Below are 12,995 nucleotides of genomic sequence, written 5' to 3' on the forward strand. Positions count from 1 at the left end.
CATCAAGGCGCTCAAAGCCTCACCCAGCCGGACTCGGGATGTGTCCGGGCATCTCCCGCCTCTCTGGCAACCTGCCTGTCTCCTCCGCCTCCTCGGCGCAGACTAAATATACCTCATTTTTAGAACTTTCTGGCTTTGGGCTGCAAAATCCCGGTACTAATGGCTAACACCCACACTAACAATTAGCGGCGGTTGCTGAACCCGGCGAGGGGTGGCTCTTTGCACGTTACTGGCACCGCTTTCCCCGCTGATCCCGGCTGCCTCCAGGCCCTGTTTAATGCTGAGTTAATTAATTAACGAGCAGTTCATTATCTGCAGTTCATTATCCCCAACACCAGGAAGTTTTCAGGAATGTGTCACTGGTGGTATTTGAGTTTGTTTTTTTCAGGTGGATCCTTTACCCTCCACCTGCAGCTCCCCAGCAGCAAAATCCCACTTTCCGGGGCCGGGCCGAGCTTTAATTTGCTTTATTTCATACCAAAACCCGCAGGAAAACTCCCCGGCCTCGGGGACTTGGGGCACACCTCATCAAATACCGCACCGGGGAGGGAAAGTGGGGGCTCCGGCACCCTGCGGTGGCCGCCAGGACGGGCTAAAAACCACCGAGTTTCTACCCAAAATGGCCTGTGAGGGACGGCCATCATGAGACCGCCGTGGGGTGAGGGGGCCGTTTCCGGTCAACTGTCTCGCAAGGCACCCGGGGTTGCCCAATGCGATTGGCTGAGCCTGCCGCCACTCCTCGTCCTTGCGCGCTGATTGGCCGGAGCGGTGAGAGGGCCGTGCCGGGTATAAAAGATCAGGCCCTTCCATTCAGCGGGCGCAGAGCGGCGGCGGGAGCAGAGGTGTAGGGGGGAGGTAGGTGCCGTCCGCTCGGTGCGGGGCTGCGGGGAAGGGAGCCCGGCGGGCTGGCGCTCCCCGTGCGCCCCCGCTCTTCATGGCCCGGCTCCGTGCGGGGCCGGGGAGCCGCTCCCCCCGCGGGGCCCCGCTGCTGCCCGGAGCTCCGCCGGCTGAGCTGGGTCTCCCCCGTTGGCTCCGTCGGCGGGACTCCCTCGGGCTGCGCTGGGTTCCTGGGAGGGCCTGGTGCTGCGGGGGCTTTCCCGGGCGGGGGGTTCCGGCTCCAGCCCCCCGCACAGTCCCCGTCTCTGCGGATGCTGGAGCACCTGGTCTCTGGGCAGGTTGTTTCGGGAGGAGCCGCTGCTGCTTTTCCAGGGTGGGAGCCATAGAGTGGGGGTCACGGATCTGGGCAGGGAGCCATAGAGTGGGGGTCACAAATCTGGGCAGGGAGCCAGAGTGGGGGTCACGAATTGCCAGCAGCAGTCGATTTCGCAAGCAGAAAACCCCGGGCTGCAGGAGCCGCTTTGTGCAAAGGCGCAGGAGCAGCTCTGGGGAGAGCAGCCCCGTGCCCTGGTGCAGACGGAGCCTCTCTTGCCGCTCTCCTGTGCCGGGCGTTGGCATTTGCCTGCCAGGACGGAGAGCTGGTGCTCCAGCAGCTGCTGGCAGTTGGGGTTTCTGCCTGGGCTGGTGGAGGCCGGGCTGCAGGGCTCAGCTGGGTGAGTGGGGCTGGAGGGGAATGTCCAGACCTGGGGCTGTTCCTCCCTCGTCTGCCTTCTGCCCTCCTTGAGCCAGACATCAGCGACCGTCCCCAGGGCGCTGGCCCTGCTGGGCTCCACGGGCTGGTCCCTGAGCTCACTGGGGCTGTGTTTGTGTCCCCAGGTGTTGGGGACAGGCTGCAGGGTCCCAGGGGGAGCAGGGACAGGGCAGGGCTGCGCTGGCATCACATTCCTGAGCCTGAGTGTCCCCGTGGGGTCCCGACTGCTCTGTGACAACCAGGCCTGGTGCCAGTCAGCCAAGGGGATTGAACATCCCCCTGTACTGTGTCACCTTCTCTGCCATCTCCCAACACCGTGAAGAGAGCAGGGATGGTAGAACTGGATCCAGGCCTGACTTGAAAGATCCCGCGTGTTGTGACCAAAGTGATTTCACTTTTCAGCTTGCCATGGGAGACAGGAACAGAATCTGCTTCAACAATAGGAGTGTGGAAGAGCCCCTGTGTCTCCAGCATGGAGAAACATCCACCCACCCAGAGGTGCCAACGACTGTGGGGAGAAAGATACTCAGAAGATTCCTGGGTGAGTGCGGGGCCCCCCCTGTGGCCTGTTGGGAGGGGACAGTGTCCCCGTGGCAGTGTCACCCCAGGAGGAGTGGGGCTGGCACGTGTGGGGCTTCTTCCAGCTGTCTGGGAAAGGGTCTTGTGTTCTGCTGGGCCCTCCCTGGGGGGCTGTATCAGCCCCCCCATCTCTCTCTGCCTGGCAGCTCTCCTGCTGGGGGCTGTCCCCCAGTGTGTGTGGGGTGACAGCCTTGTCCCTGCCCTGTGTGACTGTCCCTTGCTGCCAGCTGGGAATGGCCCGATGGCAGTTGCTGTGCCCGGGGAGGGGGCTGAGAAGCTGCAGCTGAGTGTGTGTGGGGTAGAGGGGTCTGGGGGGTCCCTCCTGTGTTCCCTGGGCAGGTTGTGCTGGGGGCGGTGGGGCTGGGAGGGGGACAGCACCGTCCTCACCCCGAGTGGCTCTTTCTCCCTCCAGGCCAGTGCCCCACGCTCCCTCCGGTGTGGGTCGTGGTGCTGGCTGTGCTGGTGGCTCTGGTGCTGGCTCTGGCCGTGGCTGTTGCTGTACTCTCAGGTAAGGGAGGAGCGGCTGCCTCCTTCCCTGCCCCGCGGAGCTGTGTCCCCTGGTCCCTGCGGAGCCCAATCCTCTGCCCTTCTGCCCTTCCCTCTCCAGCAGGAAGACGTGGAGGGGATCCAGCTGTGCCTGTGGCTCCGATGCTGGCCTGTCCTGAGGGCTGGAATGTGCACCGCAATGTCTGCTACTACTTCTCAAAGGACGAGAGGAGCTGGGAGTGGAGCCAGGAGCAGTGCTCCTCACATGGGGCCTCGCTGGCCATGCCCAAGAGCAAGGAGGAAAGGGTGAGTGAGGGGCTGTTGTGGCTGCGTGGGGGTTTGGGGGTGTTCCTGGGTTGGGTGCAGAGCCCGGGGTTGGAGCCAGGCTGTGTCAGAGCAGGAGCGAGAGCGCTGGCCGGGCTGGTGAGCTCCTGCAGCAGCTCTGGAGCTTGTTGGAGCAGGCGTGGGGTGGGAGCTGCTGCCATCCCAGGGCTGGTGGTAGCTGTGTGGGGCTGGCAGGGACCAGTGTGGATCTGGGAGAGGGACTGGCGTGGGGCTGGCAGCAGCTGCTCTCTGTTGGCTTCTCTCTTTCCTGCCCAGGAGTTCCTCTGGAGCCACAAGGGTGACCACCTCTATTGGCTTGGGCTGCGGAGACGGGGCGAGCGCCTGCAGTGGGTGGATGGCAGCAGCTTCAACCAGACGTGAGTCCCGTTGGGAGCCGGGGCCGTGGGGAGACCGTCCTGCGGTGGGACGGGCAGGGTCCTGGTGGGACGTGTCTGCTGGGGCTGTCCCTCGCAGGCGGCCCTTGTCCCCTCCTGGTGCTTGAGGGGACGACCGCGACCCCCGCGGTGCCAGCGGTGCCTGTGCTGCTTGTTGCAGGTTTGTGGTGCAGGGCCAAGGAGAGTGTGCGTATTTGTACGACGGGGCTGTCGCGAGTGCAGGCTGCTCCCAGTCACGGCCGTACATCTGCAGCAAGCCCCAAGCGCTCGGGTGACAGAGGCCCTGGAGAAAGGACTTTTCCGTGGTGGGGACTCAGAACTTCGCCTCTTCCGCCGGCGGGGAGCTCTGCACCGATGTCCCTCCCTCAGCTGCTGCTTCGCTTCCTCCTGGTCTCGGCAGAAACTCGCTGCCAGGTCTCCTGTGACCATCCGACGTGCCGGGAGCTGCCGTGTGCTGCCTGCCCTGGGACCTCAAGCCTGGGACTGCTTGTTTATTTTTTCTGGGACTGCCGCGTAATTTATCTTGCTCCTTTTGTACATCGCGCTTGGTCCTCCTTTTCTACTGTTTTTAAAATTTATTACACTATTTTTTTAATATTTATTATATATTTTAATAATATTTATTGTCATACATTTTAAAAATCTAACAGTCAACATTTTTAAAATGTGGCATTCTGTATTTTTAAAATATATAATATTTGTTAATTGTGTTTTTAAAATGTGTCATTTCGATCACAGAGGGGTGTGTTAGGGAGAACAGAGGATGCGCCGACGAGTGAGACACGAGGGAACACTACTAGTTGCACCCACCCCAGCACACGTGCCAAAAAAAAAAAAGAAAAAGGGGAAAAAAAGGACCCAGGTCCCGTTGCTGCAGAAACGACGCGCCGTATCCGCGAGAGCTTGATCTTCGGAGAAGAAAATAACAAGAAGGGAGCGCAACGCCATGGCGGCGTGATCAGACAACGCTGCTGTTAGCGAAGCCGGAGAGCGTGAGCCTAGCGCGGCTCGCTGTGTGTGCTGGCTGTGCCTGCGATGACTCCGGCCTATATTTTTTTTCTGCCCCATCCAACGTGGGATATAAGGGCGGGGGGGGCTTGTTTCGGGCTGGAGAAGAGGGAGAGAGAGACGTGAGCGTGCTTTGAAGATACCAGGGGATGCCCTGACCAAGTGCTTCCCTCGGCTGTACTGACATGGCTCCTCGTTATCCTGCTTCTCGTCGGCGCTGCTGCGATCTGGGGGTCGGTAAAGACTCTCTCAAGCCACTTTTGGGGATATTTCGGAACCCCTTAGCAAGCGCTGTGCCTGCCGTCCCCCTGCAGCTCCTCGTTATCCCGCTGCTCGTCGGCGCTGCTGCGATCTAGGGGTCGGTAAAGAGTCTCCGAAGTCACTTTTGGGGACATTTGGGAACTGCTTAGCAAGCGCTGTGCCTGCTGTACTGCTGGAGCTCCTCGTTATCCTGCTGCTCATCAGCGCTGCTGCGATCTAGGGCTTGCTGAGACTCTCCGAAGTCACTTTTGGGGACGTTTGGGAACCCCTTAGCAAGCGCCATGCCTGCTGTCCCGCTGGAGCTCCTCGTTATCCTGCTGCTCATCAGCGCTGCTGCGATCTAGGGCTTGGTAAAGAGTCTCCGAAGTCACTTTTGGGGATGTTTGGGAACCCCTTAGCAAGCGCTGTGCCTGCCGTACTGACACGGCTCCTCGTTATCCCGCTGCTCGTCGGCACTGCTGCGATCTAGGGGTCTGTAAAGAGTCTCCGAAGTCACTTTTGGGGACATTTCGGAACCCCTTAGCAAGCGCTGTGCCTGCCTTTCCCCTGCAGCTCCTCGTTATCCCGCTGCTCGTCGGCGCTGCTGCGATCTGGGGGTCGGTAAAGACTCTCTGAAGTCACTTTTGGGGACGTTTGGGAACCCCTTGGGGGCGGGGGAGGGGGCAGAGATAAATGGAAGAGAAATAAAAATATAAAGTGTTTGGGCGGCCACAGCCTGGGGAAGGAGTGTGAGACGGCCCCGATCTACGGCTTTTTCTCTAAAAGCTTCAGTTCTTCCCGCTCGGGAATTCCCTCTTGGTGCTGCCCAGAATCCCAGCGGGAATAACGAATGGCACAGGCTTTTAATTAACTTTTTTTTTTTTTTTTTTGCCTGCCGAAAGCATCTTAAAACCCCTCCCGAGGCTGCTCAGCACCTCTCCCCGTGCCCCGATGCCAGTTGGGGGGGGTCTCGCCTTTCCCTTCATGCCCCATTCCTGCCTCCGGGCGATTAAAACCCGGGATTTTCACTCTGGTTCGGAGGGCAGGATAGTCCCCGCTTCCGCCCCAGCCCCACGTCTCGCCCCCTTTTTTTTTTTCCAGCTGGATGGGGGTTCCAGTCCCCCGTTAACTGGTGTCCGGCTCGTGGTACGTTGCCCGGACGAAGGCTGGGACTGAAGGATTTCGTCACCCACCCAGTTTCCCCCAGTTTGGTGCGCAGGGCAGAAACTCGGTGCCTGCCCCACGCTGGCACCCCTTTTTTGGGGGGGGGGGGGGGGCACCAGGGCGGGCAGAGGGGTGACACGCTGCCTTGTCCCCTGGACGCTGTGGTGGTTTAACCCCAGCCGGGATCACGCAGCACCTCGCTTGCTTCCCCCCGGGCTGGGACGGGGGGAGAAAAAGGGAGGAATAACAGGTTTTGGCCCAACTTTTGGTGTCCCCACCCTACCCCCAGCCCACTCGCTGGTGGGGCGGGGTGAGGAGCAGACCAGGCCTTGGCTGCCCAGCCACAACCGAATCCAGCCGTGGATGTTCCTCCTCGCTGTTTCTCATCCCCCATCCAAACCATCCCACCCTACACCAGCAAGAAAATCAACCCCATCCCAGCCCCAAACCGCGACGGGCGCCCATCGCTCTTCACCTGGGTGCCTGTCCCCCACCCCCACCCACCCCTCCCCAGGGAGAGCCTGGCAAAGCTCTGGGGACGAGGGGAGAGGAGGAGAACCTGCTCAAGGTCAGCCAAAGGAGCGGAGAAGACTCCCCTGAGCTTACGTGAGGTTTGGGAGGAGCTCCATCATCCTTGGAGATGTCGGGCGAGGAACTCCCAGAGGACAAAATGGGGTTCAAGAAGTTCCAAATCTGGAGAAGACTTGGTTGAAGGCCTCGGCCCAGAATCATGGAAGCTTTGGTGTTGGAATGGACCTCTGGAGATCATCCAGTTCAGCCCCCTGCCAAAGCGGGGTCACCCAGAGCAGGTCGCATGGGGAAAATGTCCAGGTGGGTTTGGAATGTCTCCAGAGATGGAGACACCACACCCTCTCTGGGCAGCCTGTGCCAGGGCTCTGCCACCATCACGGTAAAGAAGTTCTTCCTCATGTTGAGATGGAATTTCCCGTCTTCCAGTTGGTGCCCATTCCCCCTTGTCCCGTGGCTGAGCACCACTGGGAAGAGTCTGGCCCCATCCTCTTTGGACATTGGTAAACGTTGACCGTAGAAATCATCGAATCGTTGGGGCTGGGAGAGACCTTTGAGATTGTTGAGTCCAACCGTTAAATGGTTTGATTGTTGAATCGTTGTGGTTGGGAGACACCTTTAAGACCATCGAGTCCAACTGTTGAAGGGTTGGATGATGAGGTCCCCTCTCAGGCTTCTCTTCTCCAGGCTAAACAGCCCCAGGGCTCTCAGCCTTTCCTCAGCAGAGAGGTCCTCCACTCCCTTGATGGTCTTCATAGCCCTCCACTATCTCCAGTAGTTCCTGGTCCTTCTTGAACTGGGGAGCCCAGAACTGGACCCAGTACTCCAGCTGTGGCCTCAGCAGGGCAGAGGATGACCTCCCTCGAGGTTCTCCACGCTCTTCTTGATGCCCCCCAGGAGACCAATGGCCTTCTTACTGGCTCATGGGCAACTTGGTGTCCACCAGGACTCCCAGTTCCTTCTCCAGCAGGTCAACCCCCAACCTGTACTGGTCCGTGGGGTTGTTCCTCCTGAGGTTGAACTCCATGAGGTTCCTCTCCAGCCTGTCCAGGTGTCGCTGGGTGGTGGCACGGCCTTGTGGTGTGTCACCCACCGCTCCCAGCCGTCACTGGGTGGTGGCACGGCCTTGTGGTGTGTCACCCACCGCTCCCAGCCATCGCCGGGAACAGGATCCATCTTGGAAATGCCCCAACGCTGCTGGCGGCCATGATAAAACTTCACGCAGGACCCGTTCCGAGGAGTTCCAAGGGGGAAAAACACCTGTCTGTTGGCAAGGGTAAATGTTTATGAGGATGTCCCGGCCAAACTGAGTCCCGTCAGCGCAGCTTTTATCGCAGAATAAATCCGCAAGGAATTCTTCACCTCCATCAAGGCGCTCAAAGCCTCACCCAGCCGGACTCGGGATGTGTCCGGGCATCTCCCGCCTCTCTGGCAACCTGCCTGTCTCCTCCGCCTCCTCGGCGCAGACTAAATATACCTCATTTTTAGAACTTTCTGGCTTTGGGCTGCAAAATCCCGGTACTAATGGCTAACACCCACGCTAACAATTAGCGGCGGTTGCTGAACCCGGCGAGGGGTGGCTCTTTGCGCGTTACTGGCGCCGCTTTCCCCGCTGATCCCGGCTGCCTCCAGGCCCTGTTTAATGCTGAGTTAATTAATTAACGAGCAGTTCATTATCTGCAGTTCATTATCCCCAACACCAGGAAGTTTTCAGGAATGTGTCACTGGTGGTATTTGAGTTTGTTTTTTTCAGGTGGATCCTTTACCCGCCACCTGCAGCTCCCCAGCAGCAAAATCCCACTTTCCGGGGCCGGGCCGAGCTTTAATTTGCTTTATTTCATACCAAAACCCGCAGGAAAACTCCCCGGCCTCGGGGACTTGGGGCACACCTCATCAAATACCGCACCGGGGAGGGAAAGGGGGGGCTCCGGCACCCTGCGGTGGCCGCCAGGACGGGCTAAAAACCACCGAGTTTCTACCCAAAATGGCCTGTGAGGGACGGCCATCATGAGACCGCCGTGGGGTGAGGGGCCCGTTTCCGGTCAACTGTCTCGCAAGGCACCCGGGGTTGCCCAATGCGATTGGCTGAGCCTGCCGCCACTCCTCGTCCTTGCGCGCTGATTGGCCGGAGCGGTGGGCGGGCCGTGTCGGGGTACAAATATCAGGCCCTTCCATTCAGCGGGGGCAGAGCGGCGGCGGGAGCAGAGGTGTAGGGGGGAGGTAGGTGCTGTCCGCTCGGTGCGGGGCTGCGGGGAAGGGAGCCCGGCGGGCTGGCGCTCCCCGTGCGCCCCCGCTCTTCATGGCCCGGCTCCGTGCGGGGCCGGGGAGGCGCTCCCCCCGCGGGGCCCCCGCTGCTGCCCGGAGCTCCGCCGGCTGAGCTGGGTCTCCCCCGTTGGCTCCGTCGGCGGGGCTCCCTCGGGCTGCGCTGGGTTCCTGGGAGGGCCTGGTGCTGCGGGGGCTTTCCCGGGCGGGGGGTTCCGGCTCCAGGCCCCCGCACAGTCCCCGTCTCTGCGGATGCTGGAGCACCTGGGCTCTGGGCAGGTTGTTTCGGGAGGAGCCGCTGCTGCTTTTCCAGGGTGGGAGCCATAGAGTGGGGGTCACAAATCTGGGCAGGGAGCCATAGAGTGGGGGTCACAAATCTGGGCAGGGAGCCAGAGTGGGGGTCACGAATCGCCAGCAGCGGTCGATTTCGCACCAGAGAAGCCCGGGCTGCAGGAGCCGCTTTGTGCAAAGGCGCAGGAGCAGCTCTGGGGAGAGCAGCCCCGTGCCCTGGTGCAGACGGAGCCTCTCTTGCCGCTCTCCTGTGCCGGGCGTTGGCATTTGCCTGCCAGGACGGAGAGCTGGTGCTCCAGCAGCTGCTGGCAGTTGGGGTTTCTGCCTGGGCTGGTGGAGGCCGGGCTGCAGGGCTCAGCTGGGTGAGTGGGGCTGGAGGGGAATGTCCAGACCTGGGGCTGTTCCTCCCTCGTCTGCCTTCTGCCCTCCTTCAGCCAGACATCAGCGACCGTCCCCAGGGCGCTGGCCCTGCTGGGCTCCACGGGCTGGTCCCTGAGCTCACTGGGGCTGTGTTTGTGTCCCCAGGTGTTGGGGACAGGCTGCAGCGTCCCAGGGGGAGCAGGGACAGGGCAGGGCTGCGCTGGCATCACATTCCTGAGGCTGAGTGTCCCCGTGGGGTCCCGACTGCTCTGTGACAACCAGGCCTGGTGCCAGTCAGCCAAGGGGATTGAACATCCCCCTGTACTGTGTCACCTTCTCTGCCATCTCCCAACACCGTGAAGAGAGCAGGGATGGTAGAACTGGATCCAGGCCTGACTTGAAAGATCCCGCGTGTTGTGACCAAAGTGATTTCACTTTTCAGCTTGCCATGGGAGACAGGAACAGAATCTGCTTCAACAATAGGAGTGTGGAAGAGCCCCTGTGTCTCCAGCATGGAGAAACATCCACCCACCCAGAGGTGCCAACGACTGTGGGGAAAAAGATACTCGGAAGATTCCTGGGTGAGTGCGGGGCCCCCCCTGTGGCCTGTTGGGAGGGGACAGTGTCCCCATGGCAGTGTCACCCCAGGAGGAGTGGGGCTGGCACGTGTGGGGCTTCTTCCAGCTGTCTGGGAAAGGGTTTTGTGTTCTGCTGGGTCCTCCCTGGGGGGCTGTATCAGCCCCCCCGTCTCTCTCTGCCTGGCAGCTCTCCCGCTGGGGGCTGTCCCCCAGTGTGTGTGGGGTGACAGCCTTGTCCCTGCCCTGTGTGACTGTCCCTTGCTGCCAGCTGGGAATGGCCCGATGGCAGTTGCTGTGCCCGGGGAGGGGGTTGAGAAGCTGCAGCTGAGTGCGTGTGGGGTAGAGGGGTCTGGGGGGTCCCTCCTGTGTTCCCTGGGCAGGTTGTGCTGGGGGTGGTGGGGCTGGGAGGGGGACAGCACCGTCCTCACCCCGAGTGGCTCTTTCCCCCTCCAGGCAAGTGCCCCACGCTCCGTCCAGAGTGGGTCGTGGTGCTGGCTGTGCTGGTGGCTCTGGTGCTGGCTCTGGCCGTGGCTGTTGCTGTACTCTCAGGTAAGGGAGGAGCGGCTGCCTCCTTCCCTGCCCCGTGGAGCTGTGTCCCCTGGTCCCTGCGGAGCCCAATCCTCTGCCCTTCTGCCCTTCCCTCTCCAGCAGGAAGATGTGGAGGGGATCCAGCTGTGCCTGTGGCTCCGATGCTGGCCTGTCCTGAGGGCTGGAATGTGCACTGCAATGTCTGCTACTACTTCTCAAAGGACGAGAGCAGCTGGAATTGGAGCCAGGAGCAGTGCTCCTCGCATGGGGCCTCGCTGGCCATGCCCCGGAGGGAGTGGGAGATGGTGAGTGAGGGGCTGTTGTGGCTGCGTGGGGGTTTGGGGTGTTCCTGGGTTGGGTGCAGAGCCCGGGGATGGAGCCGAGCTGTGTCAGAGCAGGAGCGAGAGCGCTGGCCGGGCTGGTGAGCTCCTGCAGCAGCTCTGGAGCTTGTTGGAGCAGGCGTGGGGTGGGAGCTGCTGCCATCCCAGGGCTGGTGGTAGCTGTGTGGGGCTGGCAGGGACCAGTGTGGATCTGGGAGAGGGACTGGCGTGGGGCTGGCAGCAGCTGCTCTCTGTTGGCTTCTCTCTTTCCTGCCCAGGAGTTCCTCTGGAGCCACAAGGGTGACCACCTCTATTGGCTTGGGCTGCGGAGACAGGGCGAGCGCCTGCAGTGGGTGGATGGCAGCAGCTTCAACCAGACGTGAGTCCCGTTGGGAGCCGGGGCTGTGGGGAGACCGTCCTGAGGTGGGACGGGCAGGGCCCTGGTGGGACGTGTCTGCTGGGGCTGTCCCTCGCAGGCGGCCCTTGTCCCCTCCTGGTGCTTGAGGGGACGACCGCGACCCCCGCGGTGCCAGCGGTGCCTGTGCTGCTTGTTGCAGGTTTGTGGTGCAGGGCCAAGGAGAGTGTGCGTATTTGTACGACGGGGCTGTCGCGAGTGCAGGCTGCTCCCAGTCACGGCCGTACATCTGCAGCAAGCCCCAAGCGCTCGGGTGACAGAGGCCCTGGAGAAAGGACTTTTCCGTGGTGGGGACTCAGAACTTCGCCTCTTCTGCCGGCGGGGAGCTCTGCACCGATGTCCCTCCCTCAGCTGCTGCTTCGCTTCCTCCTGGTCTCGGCAGAAACTCGCTGCCAGGTCTCCTGTGACCATCCGACGTGCCAGGAGCTGCCGTGTGCTGCCTGCCCTGGGACCTCAAGCCTGGGACTGCTTGTTTATTTTTTCTGGGACTGCCGCGTAATTTATCTTGCTCCTTTTGTACATCGCGCTTGGTGCTCCTTTTCTACTGTTTTTAAAATTTATTACACTATTTTTTTAATATTTATTATATATTTTAATAATATTTATTGTCATACATTTTAAAAATCTAGCAGTCAACATTTTTAAAATGTGGCATTCTGTGTTTTTAAAATATATAATATTTGTTAATTGTGTTTTTAAAATGTGTCATTTCGATCACAGAGGGGTGTGTTAGGGAGAACAGAGGATGCGCCGACGAGTGAGACACGAGGGAACACTACTAGTTGGACCCACCCCAGCATACGTGCCAAAAAAAAAAAAAGAAAAAGGGGAAAAAAAGGACCCAGGTCCCGTTGCTGCAGAAATGACGCGCCGTATCCGCGAGAGCTTGATCTTCGGAGAAGAAAATAACAAGAAGGGAGCGCAACGCCATGGCGAAGCCGGAGAGCGTGAGCCTGGCGCGGCTCGCTGTGTGTGCTGGCCGCGCCTGCGATGACTCTGGCCTATATTTTTTTTTTCCGCCCCATCTGACGCGGGATATAAGGGCGGGGGGGGCTTGTTTCGGGCCGGAGAAGAGGGAGAGAGACGTGAGCGCGCTTTGAAGATACCAGGGGATGCCCTGACCAAGTGCTTCCCTCGGCTGTACTGACACGGCTCCTCGTTATCCTGCTTCTCGTCGGCGCTGCTGCGATCTGGGGGTCGGTAAAGACTCTCTCAAGCCACTTTTGGGGATGTTTGGGAACCCCTTAGCAAGCGCTGTGCCTGCCGTCCCCCTGCAGCTCCTCGTTATCCCGCTGCTCGTCGGCGCTGCTGCGATCTAGGGGTCGGTAAAGAGTCTCCGAAGTCACTTTTGGGGACATTTCGGAACCCCTTAGCAAGCGCTGTGCCTGCTGTACTGACACGGCTCCTCGTTATCCCGCTGCTCATTGGCGCTGCTGCGATCTAGGGGTCTGTAAAGAGTCTCCGAAGTCACTTTTGGGGACATTTCGGAACCCCTTAGCAAGCGCCATGCCTGCCTTTCCCCTGCAGCTCCTCGTTATCCCGCTGCTCATCAGCGCTGCTGCGATCTTGGGGTCAGTAAAGACTCTCCAAAGTCACTTTTGGGGACGTTTGGGAACCCCTTAGCAAGCGCTGTGCCTGCCGTCCCCCTGCAGCTCCTCGTCATCCCGCTGCTCGTCGGCGCTGCTGCGATCTAGGGGTCGGTAAAGACTCTCTGAAGTCACTTTTGGGGACGTTTGGGAACCCCTTGGGGGCGGGGGGGGGCAGAGATAAATGGAAGAGAAATAAAAATATAAAGTGTTTGGGCGGCCACAGCCTGGGGAAGGAGTGTGAGACGGCCCCGATCTACGGCTTTTTCTCTAAAAGCTTCAGTTCTTCCCGCTTGGGAATTCCCTCTTGGTGCTGCCTGGAATCCCAGCGGGAATAACAAAT

General features: G+C 60.3%; 2 protein-coding genes across 2 annotated transcripts; both read left to right on the forward strand.

Annotated features, from left to right (window-relative positions):
* The first annotated feature begins 764 nt into the window (after positions 1–764).
* Positions 765–4,077, forward strand: LOC141735206 (C-type lectin domain family 2 member B-like). Its single transcript, XM_074567829.1, has 6 exons — positions 765–855; positions 1,991–2,129; positions 2,580–2,675; positions 2,775–2,959; positions 3,254–3,354; positions 3,533–4,077. The coding sequence occupies exons 2-6, from the start codon at positions 1,997–1,999 to the stop codon at positions 3,645–3,647; spliced, it is 630 nt and encodes a 209-aa protein (XP_074423930.1). The 5' UTR covers positions 765–855; positions 1,991–1,996; the 3' UTR covers positions 3,648–4,077.
* Positions 4,078–8,464: 4,387 nt separating this feature from the next.
* Positions 8,465–11,753, forward strand: LOC141735208 (C-type lectin domain family 2 member B-like). The gene is made up of 6 exons (XM_074567831.1): positions 8,465–8,532; positions 9,668–9,806; positions 10,257–10,352; positions 10,452–10,636; positions 10,930–11,030; positions 11,209–11,753. The coding sequence occupies exons 2-6, from the start codon at positions 9,674–9,676 to the stop codon at positions 11,321–11,323; spliced, it is 630 nt and encodes a 209-aa protein (XP_074423932.1). The 5' UTR covers positions 8,465–8,532; positions 9,668–9,673; the 3' UTR covers positions 11,324–11,753.
* The last annotated feature ends 1,242 nt before the right edge of the window (positions 11,754–12,995 follow it).

The sequence above is a fragment of the Larus michahellis genome, chromosome 29 (genome assembly GCF_964199755.1).
Source record: "Larus michahellis chromosome 29, bLarMic1.1, whole genome shotgun sequence".
In the NCBI taxonomy this organism is placed as follows: Eukaryota; Metazoa; Chordata; class Aves; order Charadriiformes; family Laridae; genus Larus; species Larus michahellis.

What these genes read in the sequence shown, in the direction of transcription:
- LOC141735206 (XM_074567829.1), top strand. Translation starts at nt 1,997, where the DNA reads ATGGGAGACAGGAACAGAATCTGCTTCAACAATAGGAGTGTGGAAGAG. An exon ending in GATACTCAGAAGATTCCTGG is followed by an intron (nt 2,130 to 2,579) that starts GTGAGTGCGGGG and finishes TTCTCCCTCCAG; the next exon opens with GCCAGTGCCCCACGCTCCCT. An exon ending in GGCAGCAGCTTCAACCAGAC is followed by an intron (nt 3,355 to 3,532) that starts GTGAGTCCCGTT and finishes TGCTTGTTGCAG; the next exon opens with GTTTGTGGTGCAGGGCCAAG.
- LOC141735208 (XM_074567831.1), top strand. Translation starts at nt 9,674, where the DNA reads ATGGGAGACAGGAACAGAATCTGCTTCAACAATAGGAGTGTGGAAGAG. An exon ending in CCCGGAGGGAGTGGGAGATG is followed by an intron (nt 10,637 to 10,929) that starts GTGAGTGAGGGG and finishes TTTCCTGCCCAG; the next exon opens with GAGTTCCTCTGGAGCCACAA. An exon ending in GGCAGCAGCTTCAACCAGAC is followed by an intron (nt 11,031 to 11,208) that starts GTGAGTCCCGTT and finishes TGCTTGTTGCAG; the next exon opens with GTTTGTGGTGCAGGGCCAAG.